This window comes from Mercenaria mercenaria, unplaced genomic scaffold, assembly GCF_021730395.1.
Source record: "Mercenaria mercenaria strain notata unplaced genomic scaffold, MADL_Memer_1 contig_3068, whole genome shotgun sequence".
In the NCBI taxonomy this organism is placed as follows: Eukaryota; Metazoa; Mollusca; class Bivalvia; order Venerida; family Veneridae; genus Mercenaria; species Mercenaria mercenaria.
This window is the reverse complement of record NW_026461173.1, coordinates 4,833-21,288: the sequence shown is the minus strand read 5'-3', so window position 1 is coordinate 21,288 and position 16,456 is coordinate 4,833. Positions and strand designations below refer to the sequence as shown.

Sequence of the window (16,456 nt, the reverse complement as noted above, 5' to 3'; positions counted from 1 at the left end):
GTTTTCCACATCAAGATTACGAGCAGAGCGCCTGTATCAGATGGCTCGGTTTAAGGTCAAGGTCACACTTAGGGGTCAAGGTCATATGATTTTGTTTCGTGTCCGCTTTGTAACTCTTGATCTGTTTGAAGGATTTTAAACTTAAGAAACATTGCACAAATGTCCACCACATCGAGACGACGTGCAGAGCGCATGTTTTGGATGGCTGGGTACAAGGTCAATGTCACACTTAGGGGTCAAAGGTCATATAACTTTGTTTCGAGTGCGATGTGTAACTCTTGAATTGCTTGAAGGATTTTAAAGAAACTTGGCACAAATGTTCACCACATTGAAACGACGTGCAGAACGCATGGCTCGCTTCAAGGTCAAGGTCACACTTAGGGGTCAAAGGTCACATAACTTTGTTTTGTGTTTATGTTGCTTTGCATAGCGGTGCTCTTGTTTTTATTTGGCAGATCCCTTTTTTGTTCACTTACAATATTTTTTATTGAATTACTTTCCTTTTATGTTACTATAAATAGGTTATTTTGTAACTTTTTTTATTATTGGCCGTAGGGAAAAACCGAGACCACTTTTCTGTGGTACAACATGGATGGTACCTGCAATGTTAAGGTGTATTTTGACATACCTGTACCTGGTAATGATTTTTAGTGGACTTAAGTGTTTTTCGGGGAATTTCTTCCCTTTGTTGTCCTTTTCCTTTGGGCTTCAATAGTAAAGCTCTTTAAATTTTGCTCCCATCCTCTGATATACCGTATAGCGGGTTAATTCTGCGGGCAAAAAAATCTGCGGTTTTGTCCTAAAATGGGCCTAGTTTATTTCTGCGTTTTTTATTTCTGCGACCTTCGAGAAAAGCAGGAATTAATTTTTGCGGTTTGCATAAACCGGAAGTAAATTCTGTGCATGGGAAATAGCTACCGCATTTACTACGTCATAATTAACGGCTCAAATGCATATCGTTCTCGTCAGTTATGTCTTGGTGGCAGTATCCAGGTCGGAATCTAGGACAGTGAAGTTGGCGCAGCTGATATATGTTTAAATCTGATTTCTTTTCAATATCGTGCATGATCAAAAATCAGAGTTAAAAATAAATACTGTAGGTCTAGTACCGGTAATTCATTCTGAAAGACATTTTCATAAAAATGTAATACCGCTGGTAGAAAAATTTAGATTTATATACAAATATATACAAATGCAAAATCTAGTACATAGTCCATTCACAGTCCATTCAGTTACAACAGTTTCAACACACATCAATTAGTTTGTTATAACTTTTCATAAACCTAGAGTGTTTTATAATATACACTTGTAAAGATTACACGCCCGAAACGTTAACCATTCATTCGTGGACAATATATTGATACAATAACAAAAGCTATCAACCACAGTCGATACGGTGTGAATAACTTGACAGCAGACGAAAAACTCGTGAGATAAAGATAACGGGTCGTTATATTAAGCGAACTATCAAACTTTATTTCTGCGTCAAAAAATTCTGCTGATAGTTTAAATGTGCGGAATGTATTTCTGCGTGACAGCCTCGACCCGCAGATTTAGAAGAAATAAAAACCCGCAGAATTAACCCGCTATACAGTAACCCTTCGGGCGTAAATTGCCCCACTTGGCGGAGCACTTGTTATTTCTGTAACAGCCGCGTTAAAGACTTTGTATTCGTATAACTATATTGTTTTAATTTGTCAGTAGTGGATGGACGAAGAGATGGACAGTGTTTTTGCTAGATAAATGAACGGAAGATAATGGCAGGGAATGGCAAGTCAATGCCTATTTGTCGGATCATTTGAAACTGCTGTGCGTCATTTTGATGTCCGAGGAAACCACTTTCAGTGTATCTTATAACACCCGCATTGTCAACAATTATTGGAGGCATTCACGTCAACGACTTTCAAGAACCGTACATGTCTGTGCATCCCTTGTGTGTAGAAGAAAACATGTCGGATTGATTGTATAAACTGAAATCTATCAACAAGAAATGGATTTCATTTTATTCATGTTTATGCCATACTACAGTATAAATGGGAAGATTTTTTATTTTGGTTTTTCCTATCTTCCGTTCATTTATCTAGCAAAAAAGCTGTCCATCTCTTCGTCCATCCACTACTGACAAATTAAAACAATAAAGTTATACGAATACAAAGTCTTTAACGCGGCTGTTACAGAAATAACAAGTGCTCCGCCAAGCGGGGCAATATACGCCCGAAGGGGATGGGAGCAAAATTTAAAGAACTTTACTGTTGAAGCCCAAAGGAAAAGGACAACAAAGGGAAGAAATTCCCCGAAAAACTCTTAAGTCCACTAAAAATCATTACCAGGTACAGATATGTCAAAATACACCTTAACATTGCAGATACCATCCATGTTGTACCACAGAAAAGTGGTCTCGGTTTTTCCCTACGGCCAATAATAAAAAAAAGTTACAAAATGACCTATTTATAGTAATATAAAAGGGAAGTAATTCAAAAAAAATTATTGTAAGTGAACAAAAAAAAGATCTGCCAAATAAAAACAAGAGCACCGCAATGCAAAGCAACATAAACCTAAAACAAAGTCATGTGACCTTTGACCCCTAAGTGTGACCTTGACCTTGAAGCTAGCCATGCGTTCTGCACGTCGTTTCAATGTGGTGAACATTTTTGCCAAGTTTCTTTAAAATCCTTCAAGCAGTTCAAGAGTTACACATTGCACTCAAAACAAAGTTATATCACATTTGACCCCTAAGTGTGACATTGACCTTGTAGCCAGCAATCCAAAACATGCGCTCTGCACGTCGTCTCGATGTGGTGGACATTTGTGCAATGTTTCTTTAAAATCCTTCAAACATATCAAGAGTTACAGAGCGGACACGAAACAAAGTCATATGACCTTGACCCCTAAGTGTGACCTTGACCTTAAAGCGAGCCATCTGATACAGGCGCTCTGCATGTAGTCTTGATGGGGAAAACATTTGTATCAAGTTTGTTTGAAATCCTTCAAGGAGTTCACGAGTTACAGAGCGGAGTCGACACGAAATTGCTAACGGACAGACGGACAAACAGACAGACAGACGGCCAGATGAACACCTGGGGTATAACAAAATACGTCCATTCGGGCGTATAATAACAACAAAAGAATGAACACGCAAGCTATTACGTTTACTACAGTTTTCGCAATGTTTTACCTGCTGACCTACATTTTCGTCCCAGCTGACCAAGTTTAGATTTTTTTTTTCATGTCGGCCGACGACGACGATGGAATACGGATACATTGCGATCAGACTAGCTCATCTTTTCAACTTTGTCGCAGATGCGCAACTTATAATATTGAAGAACATCTCAGGAAAGTGTTATGACGCTAGATCAAATACTTTTTGCGATATGTAAAACTAAACATTTCTCTGGCGAACAGACGGACGGACAGACAAATCCAAATCTTGTCCTGTGTGGTTACATAATAAGCCAGAACTTACCATCATTATAGGAATGTTTTCCTACCACAAATAATTTAAAATAATCATGTTGAGACGGTCCCCTTGAAAAATCGATCGTCTTAGGTGTTCACAGTCCACGTAGACTTAATTCGCAAATGTCTATTACTTAATGATTTGTTTTCTATACATTTCATGCCACCCTTATTCCGGTTTGTCTGTTGGTTGGTAGGCATTTTGGTTTCCTTTCAGAAACTAGACCTGTTTCGGCCATTAATTGTCAAAGATGACTACTATCATTCAGTATGTCAAAGGTCAAGGTCATAGTGACCTTAGACAGAAATCAATTAGTAACTGGAAAATATTTTAGCCTATAATTGACAAATTTGCAAAAAAAATTGTTAATGTCTGTCTCTCATCAATGAGTGAATCCTATGGTATTGAAGTTCGGTAGATCAAAGACTGAGGTAATAGTGACCGTTAACCTAAAAATTGGTTTCCGATAAAAAAACCCCTAAAGAACACTTTTTAGTGACCTTTAATCTAACAATCGATTTCCGATAAAAAAATTAAAAAACACTTTTTAGCTATCTGATATCACAGGATGAATGTGCACAGTCACTTGATGGCCCATTTTAAATCCCCCACACGAGTGGTAGTTGGGTGGGGGGGGGGGGGGGGGGTTATAGGAATGGTCTCCGTCATTCCGTCTTTCCGTCCTAACACTTTGTGCCCGCTCTGTATCTCCTAAACCCCTTGACGTAAGTGAGTGAGTGAGTGAGAGTTGGGTTTTACGGCGAATCGACACAAAATGGTTATATATCGCCGAGAAGAAGCCATATTGCGAATGCCAACTGTAAATCATAAAGATTTATGTAAAAATGTAAAACGTACCTAAAAACATCCATGTAAAAATGTAAAGCACACTGCATAATGTAAAGCATATCTAAAATCATCCACGTAAAAATGTAAAGCATATCTAAAAGCAGTTATGTAAAATGTATATAAATACGTATGTGTTAAAATATCAGCTGCAAACAAAATAATATTGCAAAAGATGTAATAAAAGTATGAAATGTTAGATTTTTTGATAAATTCCTATCTGCTTTAAAAACGATAAAATATTTCCGACTGAAACGTTTTGAAATAACGCTTTCAAAGATTGAACGTCATAATATGTACTGCGTTGTGTAGCAAAGTCCACATAGTCGATTAAAATATGTTAACCCCTTGAAGGATTTTCATGAAACTTGGGTCAAATGTTCACCTTATCAAGACAATGTGCAGAACTTATACGTCAGCCATGTCGCCCGAAGGTCAATTTCACAACTCAAGGTCAAATATTTGAGCCTTGTATTTTGTGTCCGCTCTGTATGTCCTAAATCCCTTCAAGGAGTTTTGTGAAACTCGATGTGCAGAACTCAAAAGCCAGTCATGTCGGCTCAAGGTCAAGGTCACTACTCAAGGTCAAAATGTCTGAACCTTCCATTTTGTGTCCGCTCTGTATCCTCTAAACCCCTTGAAGGATTTTCATGAAACTTCGAATGATCACCTCATCAGAAAAATGTGCGGAACGTATAAGTCATCCATGTCGGCTCAAGGTCAAGGTAACAGCTCAATGTCAAAGGTCTGAGCTCTGTATCCCTTAAACCCATTGAAGGATTTTCGTGAAACTTGTGTCAAATGATACCTCATCAAGACAATGTGCAGAACTCATAAGTCAGCCATGTTTGCTCAAGGTCAAGGTCACAACTGAAGGTCGAATGATAGAGCCTTCCATTTTGTGTCCGCTCTGTATCTCCTAAACCCCTTGAAGGATTTTCAAGTTCATTGATGTCGTCATACATGAACTATAAAATGTACTTAACAACGTCAATGCTTCCACCCAATACCATCAACCCTTTCACTATTCATAACAATGGCACGTGATATAGCTGTCGTTCAGACTGCCTTGTACTTTTGGAATCAGTAGGGCAAAAGTCTAAGCCACAGCGACATGGATAATCAGACTGGTTTCTGATCAATAGCTTTAGGATTCTAAAATGAATGTCCTTCGAAATGGGTGATTAGGTATAGGAACAACGTCACATCATACTTAAAGCTGAATATTAGATATTCAGTTCCAGCCGACAGGCTATCATTGGTGACGTATGTGATTTGAAAGCCGCTCTTGATACATCGTTACTTGTCCTTATTACTCTACTTTTGCTAATTACGATAAACATATTTCGCTTCTAAAATGATGAAAGCTTAGTCAATGATAAAATTAGAAGAAAAAAAACTGGACACGACTAAAACAATAATGTTGCAAGCCCGATTTGATTGATCCTGTTCATGGACGATAGTGGGAATACATACTATCTTCCGCGCCTTTGAGCAAAACTCAACATTTACATATACTTCAAGTACCGAAGCAGATTTAAGGGAGATCTGTACGTATATTTATACGGTTGAGCAGGCAGAACATTCAATGGTACACAGAGTTCAATTTTATGACAAGCGGCGTATGCTCACCGGCAAAATCAGCGCGACAACAGTTGGCAGAACTCAACAAACTGGTATTGAGAGAGGGGATCTGGCGTTATTGACCCTGCATATTACAGAAACCGCTAAAAGCAAGCACCATATCAAAGGAGTAATCAAACAATATCCAAAGCCGAAATGTTTAAGCTGAAAACCTATTCAGTACCACTAACACTCGATAAATATAATGCTAAACGACTAAAAAGATCCAAATATAACGGCTCTGATTGATTGTATGGTTTTAAATAGCAGCCATACGACACAAACAATATATGGATGTTTATAAACTATTGTTTATGTATACGTTTCACATGTGCAAATGTCTAGATCTGCTTAACCCAAGGTTAGAGAGTATTAAAGGTGCCATTCATTCCTATTACTTCCATGAAAGTCATACAGAGCTGACAACATTTACATTTTTGTAGTGTTGGGCGACCTGTCAAGTTTCCGCTTTTTCTATTGCACTTGATAAAATCGGGTAATTTCTAACTAATTAAATAACCTGTCTCAGCGGGTTATTATTGTATGTGCTCTGTATTCTATAACTCAATATGGTAATTGTGCGGTTGGCGAACCGCTTTAAAACCGTGCCTCTTTTAACACATTGTTTTGCCTGTTTCGTTTTACATATAATGCATATTTTCGTGTTTGTTGGTGGTGTAACTTCCCCTCATAACGTTTGAAATATATCAACACCCTAAACACTCTGCATGCTTTTTGTTCAGCCCTTTTCCAGTATAAAAGACGTTTGTTCTGGCCAAATTTTGTAGGTTCCCTAAAACAATTTTCTACTGCACATACCCGGTACATTAATTTTGGTTTGGATACTTCATAATGTTGGTAATTAACTATTATTTCATAATTGATATGTTAGTTTATTACCTGCATGGCCATTTTTTTCAGAAAATATGGAGTATCAGAGCTTTACTATATTTTACAAAGAACCAATATATGATATTTCTATCATATATAAAATGCTGTGTAAGTCAACAGTCACCACTGTAGAAGAATGCATACAAGTACTTTTAATTGTCTTTGCAAAAAAGTAAAATGAAATAGCTTTAAGGAATAAAATAGTATAGCATTATGCTTAGGAACACCTCACAAACATAAAAATGATATCAACTTATATATCCCAGGTTAAGATAATATGAGGGCATACAGTTATGTTAATTACGTTAACTTGGTCTACTGACAAAACTGCGAAAATATTATAACATATATATAGGTATTACTTCAATTTTAACTAATTACAAAAACAAAACGCAATTTATTTATTTTGACAAAAATGTAGTTCCCTTTCATATATTCAATTTCTATTATATAAGTGAGTTGAACTGTTATCAATATATATCTAACAGTAATATTACTTCTTGTGCTGGGGGTACTGTCTTTAAAATAAAAATACAACAATTCAGGTAACACACATTTTTGTTTTATCAAACAATACTTTCATTTAGGTACTTCATTAGTTTTGCAGCAAGTTATACACATACTGGTATAAGATTCTCTACAGTTTCCTGATGGAAAAAAAAACATACGTTCAAGTAATAATATCAAGAGGGTCATAATGACCCTAGACCTAAATAATATGAGCTACATGTTTCAAATGTCAAACCGATGCTAAAATATAAAGAAAGTAGGTCTGTAGGTCACATTCATGGTAACTGAAAGTCAGTTTTAAGATCGGTGTGCAATACTGTATATGTGATCCAAATTTCAGGGCTGTATCTTAAAAAAACAAGAAAGTAGGTCACAGTCAAGTGACCCCTAATTACTTGGGGTCATCAGGTAATTATAATTAAGCAGTCTTGGAAATATGATCAGATATTTTTCCCGATATATCTCATAAAAAGTGACCCCGGGGCGTGGTTTTAAAAGGACTCTGGGTCATAATTTGAACAATCTTAGTAAATGACCACTAGACAATGCCACATGTAAAATATCTAAGCTCTGTGCCTCTCGGTTTCAGAGAAGTTTGTTTTCGAGGGACCACGGGTCGGAACCAATACTGACCCTGGAATCATAACTTGAACAATATTGGTCCACTAGACAATGCCACATACCAAATATCTAACTTCTAGGTCTTCAGGTTTCAGAGAATAATTTTTTTAATTTACAATATAATCAAATAGGGAAAATAAGCCCCACCCCCTGGCGGTCATAGTTTTTAACTAAATAGAATGGCTTAAGCAATTTTGGTAGAAAGTCACGTAGAAAATATTTTTGAAATATGACCAAGAGTTTCTGAGAAGAAGATTTTTAAAATTTTTCCTTTCGGTTGCAACCACAGTTCTGAATGAAGTTTCATTTTTGGGCAATTTTGAAAGGGGACCACCCAAGGATCATTTCTGTGAAGTTTGGTTTCAATCTGCCCAGTGGTTTTGAAGAAACAGATTTTTGAAATATACAATACAGCCATATGGCGGCCATTATTTTACCGAAATAGAAGGGATTAAGCGATTGTGGTAGAAGGTCACCTAGAGATCATTTCTACAAAATATTTTTGAAATCCAGCAAATAGTTTCTGAGAAGAAGATTTTTAAAGGTTTTCCTTTCGGTTGCCATAGAATCACTGTTCTGAATAGATTTAAAATATTTTGGCAATTGTGAAAGGGGACAAACCAAGGATCATTTCTGTGAAGTTTGATATACTTCTGTCCAGTAGGTTTGAAGTAGAAAATCGTTTTATAAATTGTTGACGGACGGACGACGCTCGACGGACGACGGACATCAAGCGGCCTTTGGCTCAGGTGAGCTAAAAATGTAACGTCTATTATCTGAATTTAGTTATTTCGAATATTAATGCAATTCGACTTGAATGTATTTGGTAAAATTATAAAACGTTTCATTAAAAGAGGTTACGACCCAACTGTTTTGAGACATACCGCATGTTTAGTGTTCAACCCGTTTACAGTTGGACACTACGCTTCCCTCTTTGATTGTGTCTGACGGAAGAGGGGGAGGACTCTATGATAAGCAGTTTTTAAATCCTACCAGGACTGAACTGTTTTGATATCTGTCTTCTGGCCTGTTTCGTCGGGCCCTTAAGGGTGTTTCTCTTGTTGCTCTGTCTTCTGAAAAGGCATTGAGTACATACGTTTTTGGTTCTAAAGGTTTGCTTTTTATATATTTATACACGAGCATTTTTGTGTTTTACATGCCATGCCTTTTTGTTTCCATTACGTGTGTTAGAGATTCACCTGGAGGGGATTACTTTTATTTACACTGTCCCGTGTCTTTGAAACATGATGGGGGTAAGAGTGAGGTTGGGTGCGCACCATAAACCGGTTTAAGCTCCCCAGTGGTGTTTTTGCCATTGACCGTTCCAAGGCGGTGCCCCACTGTGTTCCTTTGTTTGTTCGTTTTGTCCTCGTGTGTTGGCTTTGTGTGTGTGCGCGTGTGTGTGTGTTTGTGGTGTTTACGTCTGCGTGCTGTAGGTTTCGTTTTGGGGAGGCTGCGATTTTGGTACGTGGCATTCCCTGTTTGATATTTGTCTTTGTTTTTGATTTATCTTTCTACTTTCTTAAACTTTATTCTGTCATTTTAATTGTTAGATCAACAACTGTATCTCTTCCTCAGAATTATAAAAAAATGAGGTAGTCCTTTTCATAGAATTCTGTATTTTGCAGTTTCCATGAGTTTTATTGTATATACAGATCAGCTCACGCAGAAAACCCATTCTACCCGATCCTCGAAGGATGGCCAAAACGAGTATCAAGTCTCCGACTCGAAGTTTCTTCGAGTCAGCCATTTTCCGTCAAGGAATTTCGCTATCTGACTCCGAGGACTTATGCGAATAGAAAAAGTGGAAACTCCACAGGTCGCTCAACACGACAAAAACGAAAATGGTGCAGGCTCGGTCTGATTAAGTCACTCGAAAGAAATCCTCGGAGTTACTCGAGATGAAATCCAATTAGCAGAATACACATCTGTATTGGTTTCTTTTGTTTCCGAGTCACTTGACGGAATTCCTTCGAGTTACACCGAGACGAATAAATAATTACATATATGGGTCTTTAGATTATTTGGAGCAAGATAGTTATATTTTACACAGTGATACGCGAAAACACACAGTATTTGTGAATAATAATTATAGTAGTATCTTTTATTCTACATTGAAATAAACCAGATTTTTTTTGTTCACCTAAAATATTATGACTATTTAAACGGATACGGCAGTAATTTCTTTCTCCTTTTTATTTTTCCTTCCAAATAAAATAAATAAAAGAAAGACCATTTTCATAACTTTTTTCTCCTACGATTTTCATTTTAAAGATCACTATCCTTTAACGGCCATTATCTTAAATTTATCTAGTTTTATATAGGTTTTAATTTAGTCCATTTTACATAAATTTATTTCTAAATTTAATTTGCACTGTCAGAATCTATTTCAATATAATATTTAACAATCACTATTCTTTAACGGCAGTTTAATTTTGTATTAAGTCTTTTTTACATAAATCTATCTCTAATTCAAATATCATAATCAGGAAGTATTTCAATATCATACTTAACAATTTACTTTTTAGCGGGTGTTATTTTAAAGTTTATCTAGTTATAAATTATTCTTAATTTTGCGCATTTACATATTAACTTTATTTCTAAATTTACTTCATAAAGTCAGAAATTATTTCAATGTCAACATTTAACAAATCACTTTTCTTTACCGGCGGTCATTTGAAAGTTTATTTAATTTTATATCGTTAATATACATACTACCGTCCACGCCTTCTAGCCCTGGGGTCAGCAGAACTCAACATATACACATGCTACAAGTACAAAAACACTGTTTAGAGACATCCACAGATGTGTTCATACGGCGGTGCACATGAAACCTTCAGTGATACACTAGCTTGTAATTCCATTAATAATTTAGTCCATTTTACATAAATTTACTTCTTAATCTAATTCGCATGTTCAGAAACTATTTAAATATCAAAATTCACAAATTGTAAACAGTAAAAAGTGCAAGCTAATTATATAAAATATAAAAATTCCATCCAGGTAATGGAATATTGCCTCTGAGTTTCGTTAAATCATTTCGCGGCACTCAATTGTTTGCATTTCGCGGCACTCATTCAGACTCGAAGTCGCGCGGAGTGGCCATAAAATACCGGTACATATTATAGTGTTACCTGTATAGTTTCGACTCGGAGTTCCGTCAAGTAATTTCACTGGATGAAATTCCGCTAATAAAAGTAATAAAACTGTAACAGTCGGTACTCCGAGTCAGAATAAGGCAGTACTCGGAGATTTATCCTTCGAGGAAAAACGGAAAGTGGGTTTTCCGCGTGAGCTGATCTGTGCATTACATTTCTAAAAATTATACCTGACGAATTAATTGACAAGGAGTGTATATCTACATACTTAGTATTTAGTCTTTATTTTGGTCTCATCAGTATACCATATATCATGTATGCACTACAAATACTATAAACACAGTGGATCAATTTATCGTATTGAGAAATTGTTGTGTTACTTGCCGGCTGTCACGCATTTATAACGAAGCACAGTCGCTTTTCCTCTCTTAGTGTAATGTGATTTCCGGCATGCTATGTTGTTAACATTCGTTATAATTATATAATTTATTTCTGCTATAAGTTCTTTGGAACGGTGGCCTTGTGGATAAGGTGTCAGCCGCTCAATCCAGGGGTCGTGGGTTCGAGTCCCACAGGGGTCACGACCATGACGTCTCATATGACACCAGTACTTGTTTTCCCAGAAAGCGGACTGGAGAATGGTTCAAATAAGCTTGAAGCTTTCATCACAATCGAGCTAAAACAAATTAGTATTAACTACAAATGCTTTCGTTAATCTTCTTACACAAATCCCACAAAACGTCATTTGTTATATAGGTAACCTGGGAACTTATACCTTTTTTATGGTCGTTCACTTGAACTCTAGGACAAATAACTATATTCCTTAATTATTTGCCCATTGTACATTTTATACGGAATATAGGAGCAAAATATTTACGCCGTTGGTGATCTTTCATGATAAAATGTTTTACATTTTATAATTGTATCGAACATTGATGAGACCAAGTACATACGTGTTTATATGATTAGTAGAAAAACCAATCCACATTCCACATTAGTGGACTTGAAAGTCTTAATTTCCATCAAATGATGCATAAATATAAGTTAAGAATGTTAAAGTACCTACATCAATGAATCAAACAACTTTTCTTATTCATTAATGGATGAACTGATTACCAGTAAGCAGTGCAACATGCTTTATTTTGAAGAAATATATGAACATATTTATAAAGAAAAAAAAACTTGTTGGAATTTTATCACCAGTGGAAGCAAAAACAATTGTACAGTCGGTTTGACAGAGTCTGACATTGTAAATTGACAGCGTGTTTGGTGTTTAGCCACTACACCATGAGATAGTATGTAATAAAACGGACATTTAAGTACCTTGTCAAGTATTTGTTTTTATTGAACATGCAAACTAGTTATAAATTCGGGAAACCTATTAAAATAAAATATTTTTATATTTGTTTTTGAATATCTGCTAACACATATGTGATCCCAAGTGCGAGACACACTGTCTAATTGTTTGAGTTAATTGCCTATATATAAAAATCGATATCTATAGAACAACCGACCTTCCGTTAGCCAGCTGGATGGCTTCCTCACATGAAAAATACAACGTCCCGAGTGAAGCTCGAACCCACATAGGTGAGGGGAAAGTGATTCTGTGAGGGGAAAGTGATTCTAAGTACGCGACATTTACCATCCGGTCATGGAAACCCCCATATTGTATTTAAAAGATATGTACGAAGATCCTTTGGAAGCATAGAACCTAACCAAGCAAAATTAATAGCAGACTCCGTTTAATTGAGTCTGTTCATGAGAGGTAATGAAATGTGCAACACTCTCACGCCCTTAGCACCGGCTTAAGCGGAACTCTGTTATACATTAACATCGAATGGACTCCAAAAGTCCTTACCAGAAAATATAACAACACTGAGTCCAAGTACGAGGAGACTTTTACAGCTGCCATGCAGCACTTGAAACTGAGTGAAAAGAATTTATAAGAAGATCCTGCTGAAGCATATAACGCAAACCGAACAAAACTATAAGCAGACTCGGTTTGATTAAGTTTGTTCATGCGAGGTTATGAAATGTGCCTAACGCCCCAAGTACAGTACCGGCTTAACCGTCATATTTAGTAGAAAGTGTGCATATAATTTACTGTAGATATTAAAATATACTAAACTTAGTTGCAAGCATGAAATTTTGCAATAAAAGCTACAAAAAATATGTTAAATTTTAACTGGTAGACAATTTACAATATACTTGAAAATAACTAATGTAGCATCCACAGGATATCTTTAGAAATTTAAATTAAATATCAGGAATCAATACTGATAATTCTCTCTCTCTCTCTCTCTCTCTCTCTCTCTCTCTCTCTCTCTCTATATATATATATATATATATATATATATATATATTAACAACTTTTCTAAATGTTACAGAAATGTGTGTGTTAAGTCATTCAGGTATACTGACTTGTAAAATGGATATAGTCCTAGGTTACTATAAGGTAGACATCTCTGTACTGTATGTTCGGTGCTACTTAACATATAATTTGCAGACATCTTAGACAATGTCAAAGACGATGATAAAATTGATCATTTAATTATGATCCATTGTGTAGGAAAATATATAACATTTGCAAAAATATGAGCTAAATAAGCCTTTTATGCGAATTACGTAAAATCATATATACTATAGAGATGCCTTTTGATTTTTGTAATTTTTCAAATTGACCACATCTAACCTGACCAAGATAATTTCAGATCTAATGTACCAGGTATGTGTAATAGAACAACCCATTTAAAATTTTGGCCCTTAACCTACCAGTTTAGATTATTTGAAAGAAGCTTTGTTGTACAGTAGGCGGATATTGTTGTGTCGAGTTCTGCCATGTTAAAAAACGTTAGATATTTACATTTAAAAAGTGGAGCTATTAATTGCTAGCAATTTAGCTGTTAAATTATTCATTAAATAGTATGGACTATATTATTTAAAGCAATGGTGTTAATGTTTGAGTTTTTACTAAATTGATATTTGTGGGAAATCTTCCTGGACTTAAATATTAAATCTGAAACACTTTCGAGCTCTGGACAAATCGGCAAATCGTATAACAATAACGACCAGATGCATTTACTACTTTTTCATTGTTTGATAAAAAAACTCCAGTGCATTATTGATTGCTTCATCCATATTGAAATATTTGTAATTTGCTAATCTACCGAGAAAATATATGTCACTTTCAGATTCTGTTAATACTTTATATATTTTGTATAAATTCTGATTTTGGATATTTGGGACGGGATAGTAAGGTTCGCCAACATCTGCGGAACGTTCGATGAAAAGCACTGTGTCGTTTGAGTGACACTGTTGATAAGGAAACCATTTGTATTCAACAATTCTTGTAAAATTCTCATTGAAATTTGGATGGTTCACAACACTCGCTGGTTGAAAGTGATGAACATTTTTTATTACTTGTCTTTTAAACTGTAATGATCGGTATTCTAGCAAAGGTAAACCTTTTTCAGCATAAAACCGATCAATTGGACCAGTAAAATATGTTTTTCCACATTCAATATTTTTTCGATAATGAAAATAGTCGGTATTTAATCGAATCGTTATATTAGGATGTTGTAACATCTTATTAAAAATTGATATATAACCGGATATTGGCAATGCCTGATATCTATCAGAGAAGTAGCGATCGTCCCAATTATTTCGAACAGGTATGCGAGCTAAAACTGACGGTCCTAATTCAGCTGGGGTTTTATTCCACTGTTTTATTGTATAAGGTTTAAAGATTAGTTCATACAATCGTTTTCCTACCCGTGACAACGCCATTTCCTCTGAATTGATTGGATCGTGGTCATATTTCACTTGCTCGTTTTGTAACCAAACATTCATTTCATCAACCGTTTTTATATGGAGGTTAAACAATGAATTGACAGTTTGAATGTTGACCGGAACCGGAACATATTTACCATTAATTAGAGCCTGAACCTTATGTTTATATGATATCCATTCACCAAAATGTTGTACATAATCCCACACATGTTTGTACTTTGTATGAAAGAGATGCGCACCATATTTTGATACACGAATTCCAGTCTCATTATCAACATAATCGTAACAGTTTCCGCCTATATGATCACGTTTTTCTAAAACAAGGATTGATTTTTCTGTTGTTGATGCATACCTCTCAGCTATCACAGCTCCAGACAAGCCAGATCCAATAACACAAACATCGAATTTTTCAATGTTTAAATTTGAATTCACTCTTAAGTCAGTCTTTTTATTCTCTTGTCTTTTAAATACAATTTTGCTAGTATTTGATTGTAGAAGCATGATCAAAATAAAAACAAATACAAAATAATTTGAAAGTTGAAATATATATTTCAGTTTTGTTAATCCAACGTTATTCCATCTGCTGTACATATCGGTAGAAGTTATTTTAGTATTTGTTTGTTATCGGTTACATGGTAAATGTCAACAAAACATGATTTTCTATCCACAGTTTTTTTTTTTAATTTCATGACTTTGCTGAAGTTTTGCCTTGATTAAATAAAATGATATAAGAATAACTGTTTCTAGTGCGGTACATTTGTAGCAGACACATTTTTGTCCTAAATGAAACATATCTGATTTCATACGCAATTGCTCACTACTTGTAATTTAAAGATTATATCAGATATATATGTATGTATGAATTTTGTGTGGTCTTCCTACACAATTGCTAACAACTTGAATTCATATATCATATGTTCGAATTCAACTATTGATGCATTTACGACATTTAAATATACATTTATGTTCAAAACACTCTCTTTGAGCACACACGTTCGATACTTCAAATATTTGAACAAAGTAAAAGAGGCAATCGTGGAAGTTAGGATAGCTACATGTGAAACACTTTTGGTTCGAAAACACTTTGAGTGTAGAATTCTGTAATGAGAGGAATCCATCCAGCTAACGGAAGGTTGATTCTACCCGGTAGCCAACCAATGCCTTACAAAAAGCAAAGAGAGGCACCTGGAGTTTTCAACACCATGAAAAACTGATTTGTCGTTACAAAACCTAAAAGTGTGTCGGTGTGACGTTAATCCCAGTCTAAAGATATTCCTGGAAATAAGTGTTGCCGTACCGTCTCGTTTTTGCCTGTTTTCCCACAACACTTCCTTGGCTGCGATTTAGTGCTACAAAGGCATTAAACTAAATTCAATAAGAATTAAAGTTCGCTTTTCAGCTGGGTCGTAGCTTCTCAAAACAAAATCATACATTTTATTACCATAATTTATTTGTACACACAAAAACATTAAATGAGAGGCAGAGTTAAACGAAAAAACAAAACAGCAGCTAGGCACTGCCTATGTAAGGTCAGTGACACATATCACGGGGTATTTCGTAACTTTTGGTTCTTTATATGAGATCGCTGCTGTAAATATATATAATATATTAAATGACTGTG

At 35.5% G+C, this 16,456-nt stretch overlaps 1 protein-coding gene across 1 annotated transcript; it reads right to left on the bottom strand.

Annotated features, from left to right (window-relative positions):
- Positions 1 to 14,127: 14,127 nt before the first annotated feature.
- On the bottom strand, positions 14,128 to 15,336 carry LOC128552708 (UDP-galactopyranose mutase-like). The gene has a single exon (XM_053533754.1). The coding sequence runs from the start codon at positions 15,334 to 15,336 to the stop codon at positions 14,128 to 14,130; it is 1,209 nt and encodes a 402-aa protein (XP_053389729.1).
- Positions 15,337 to 16,456: the final 1,120 nt, after the last annotated feature.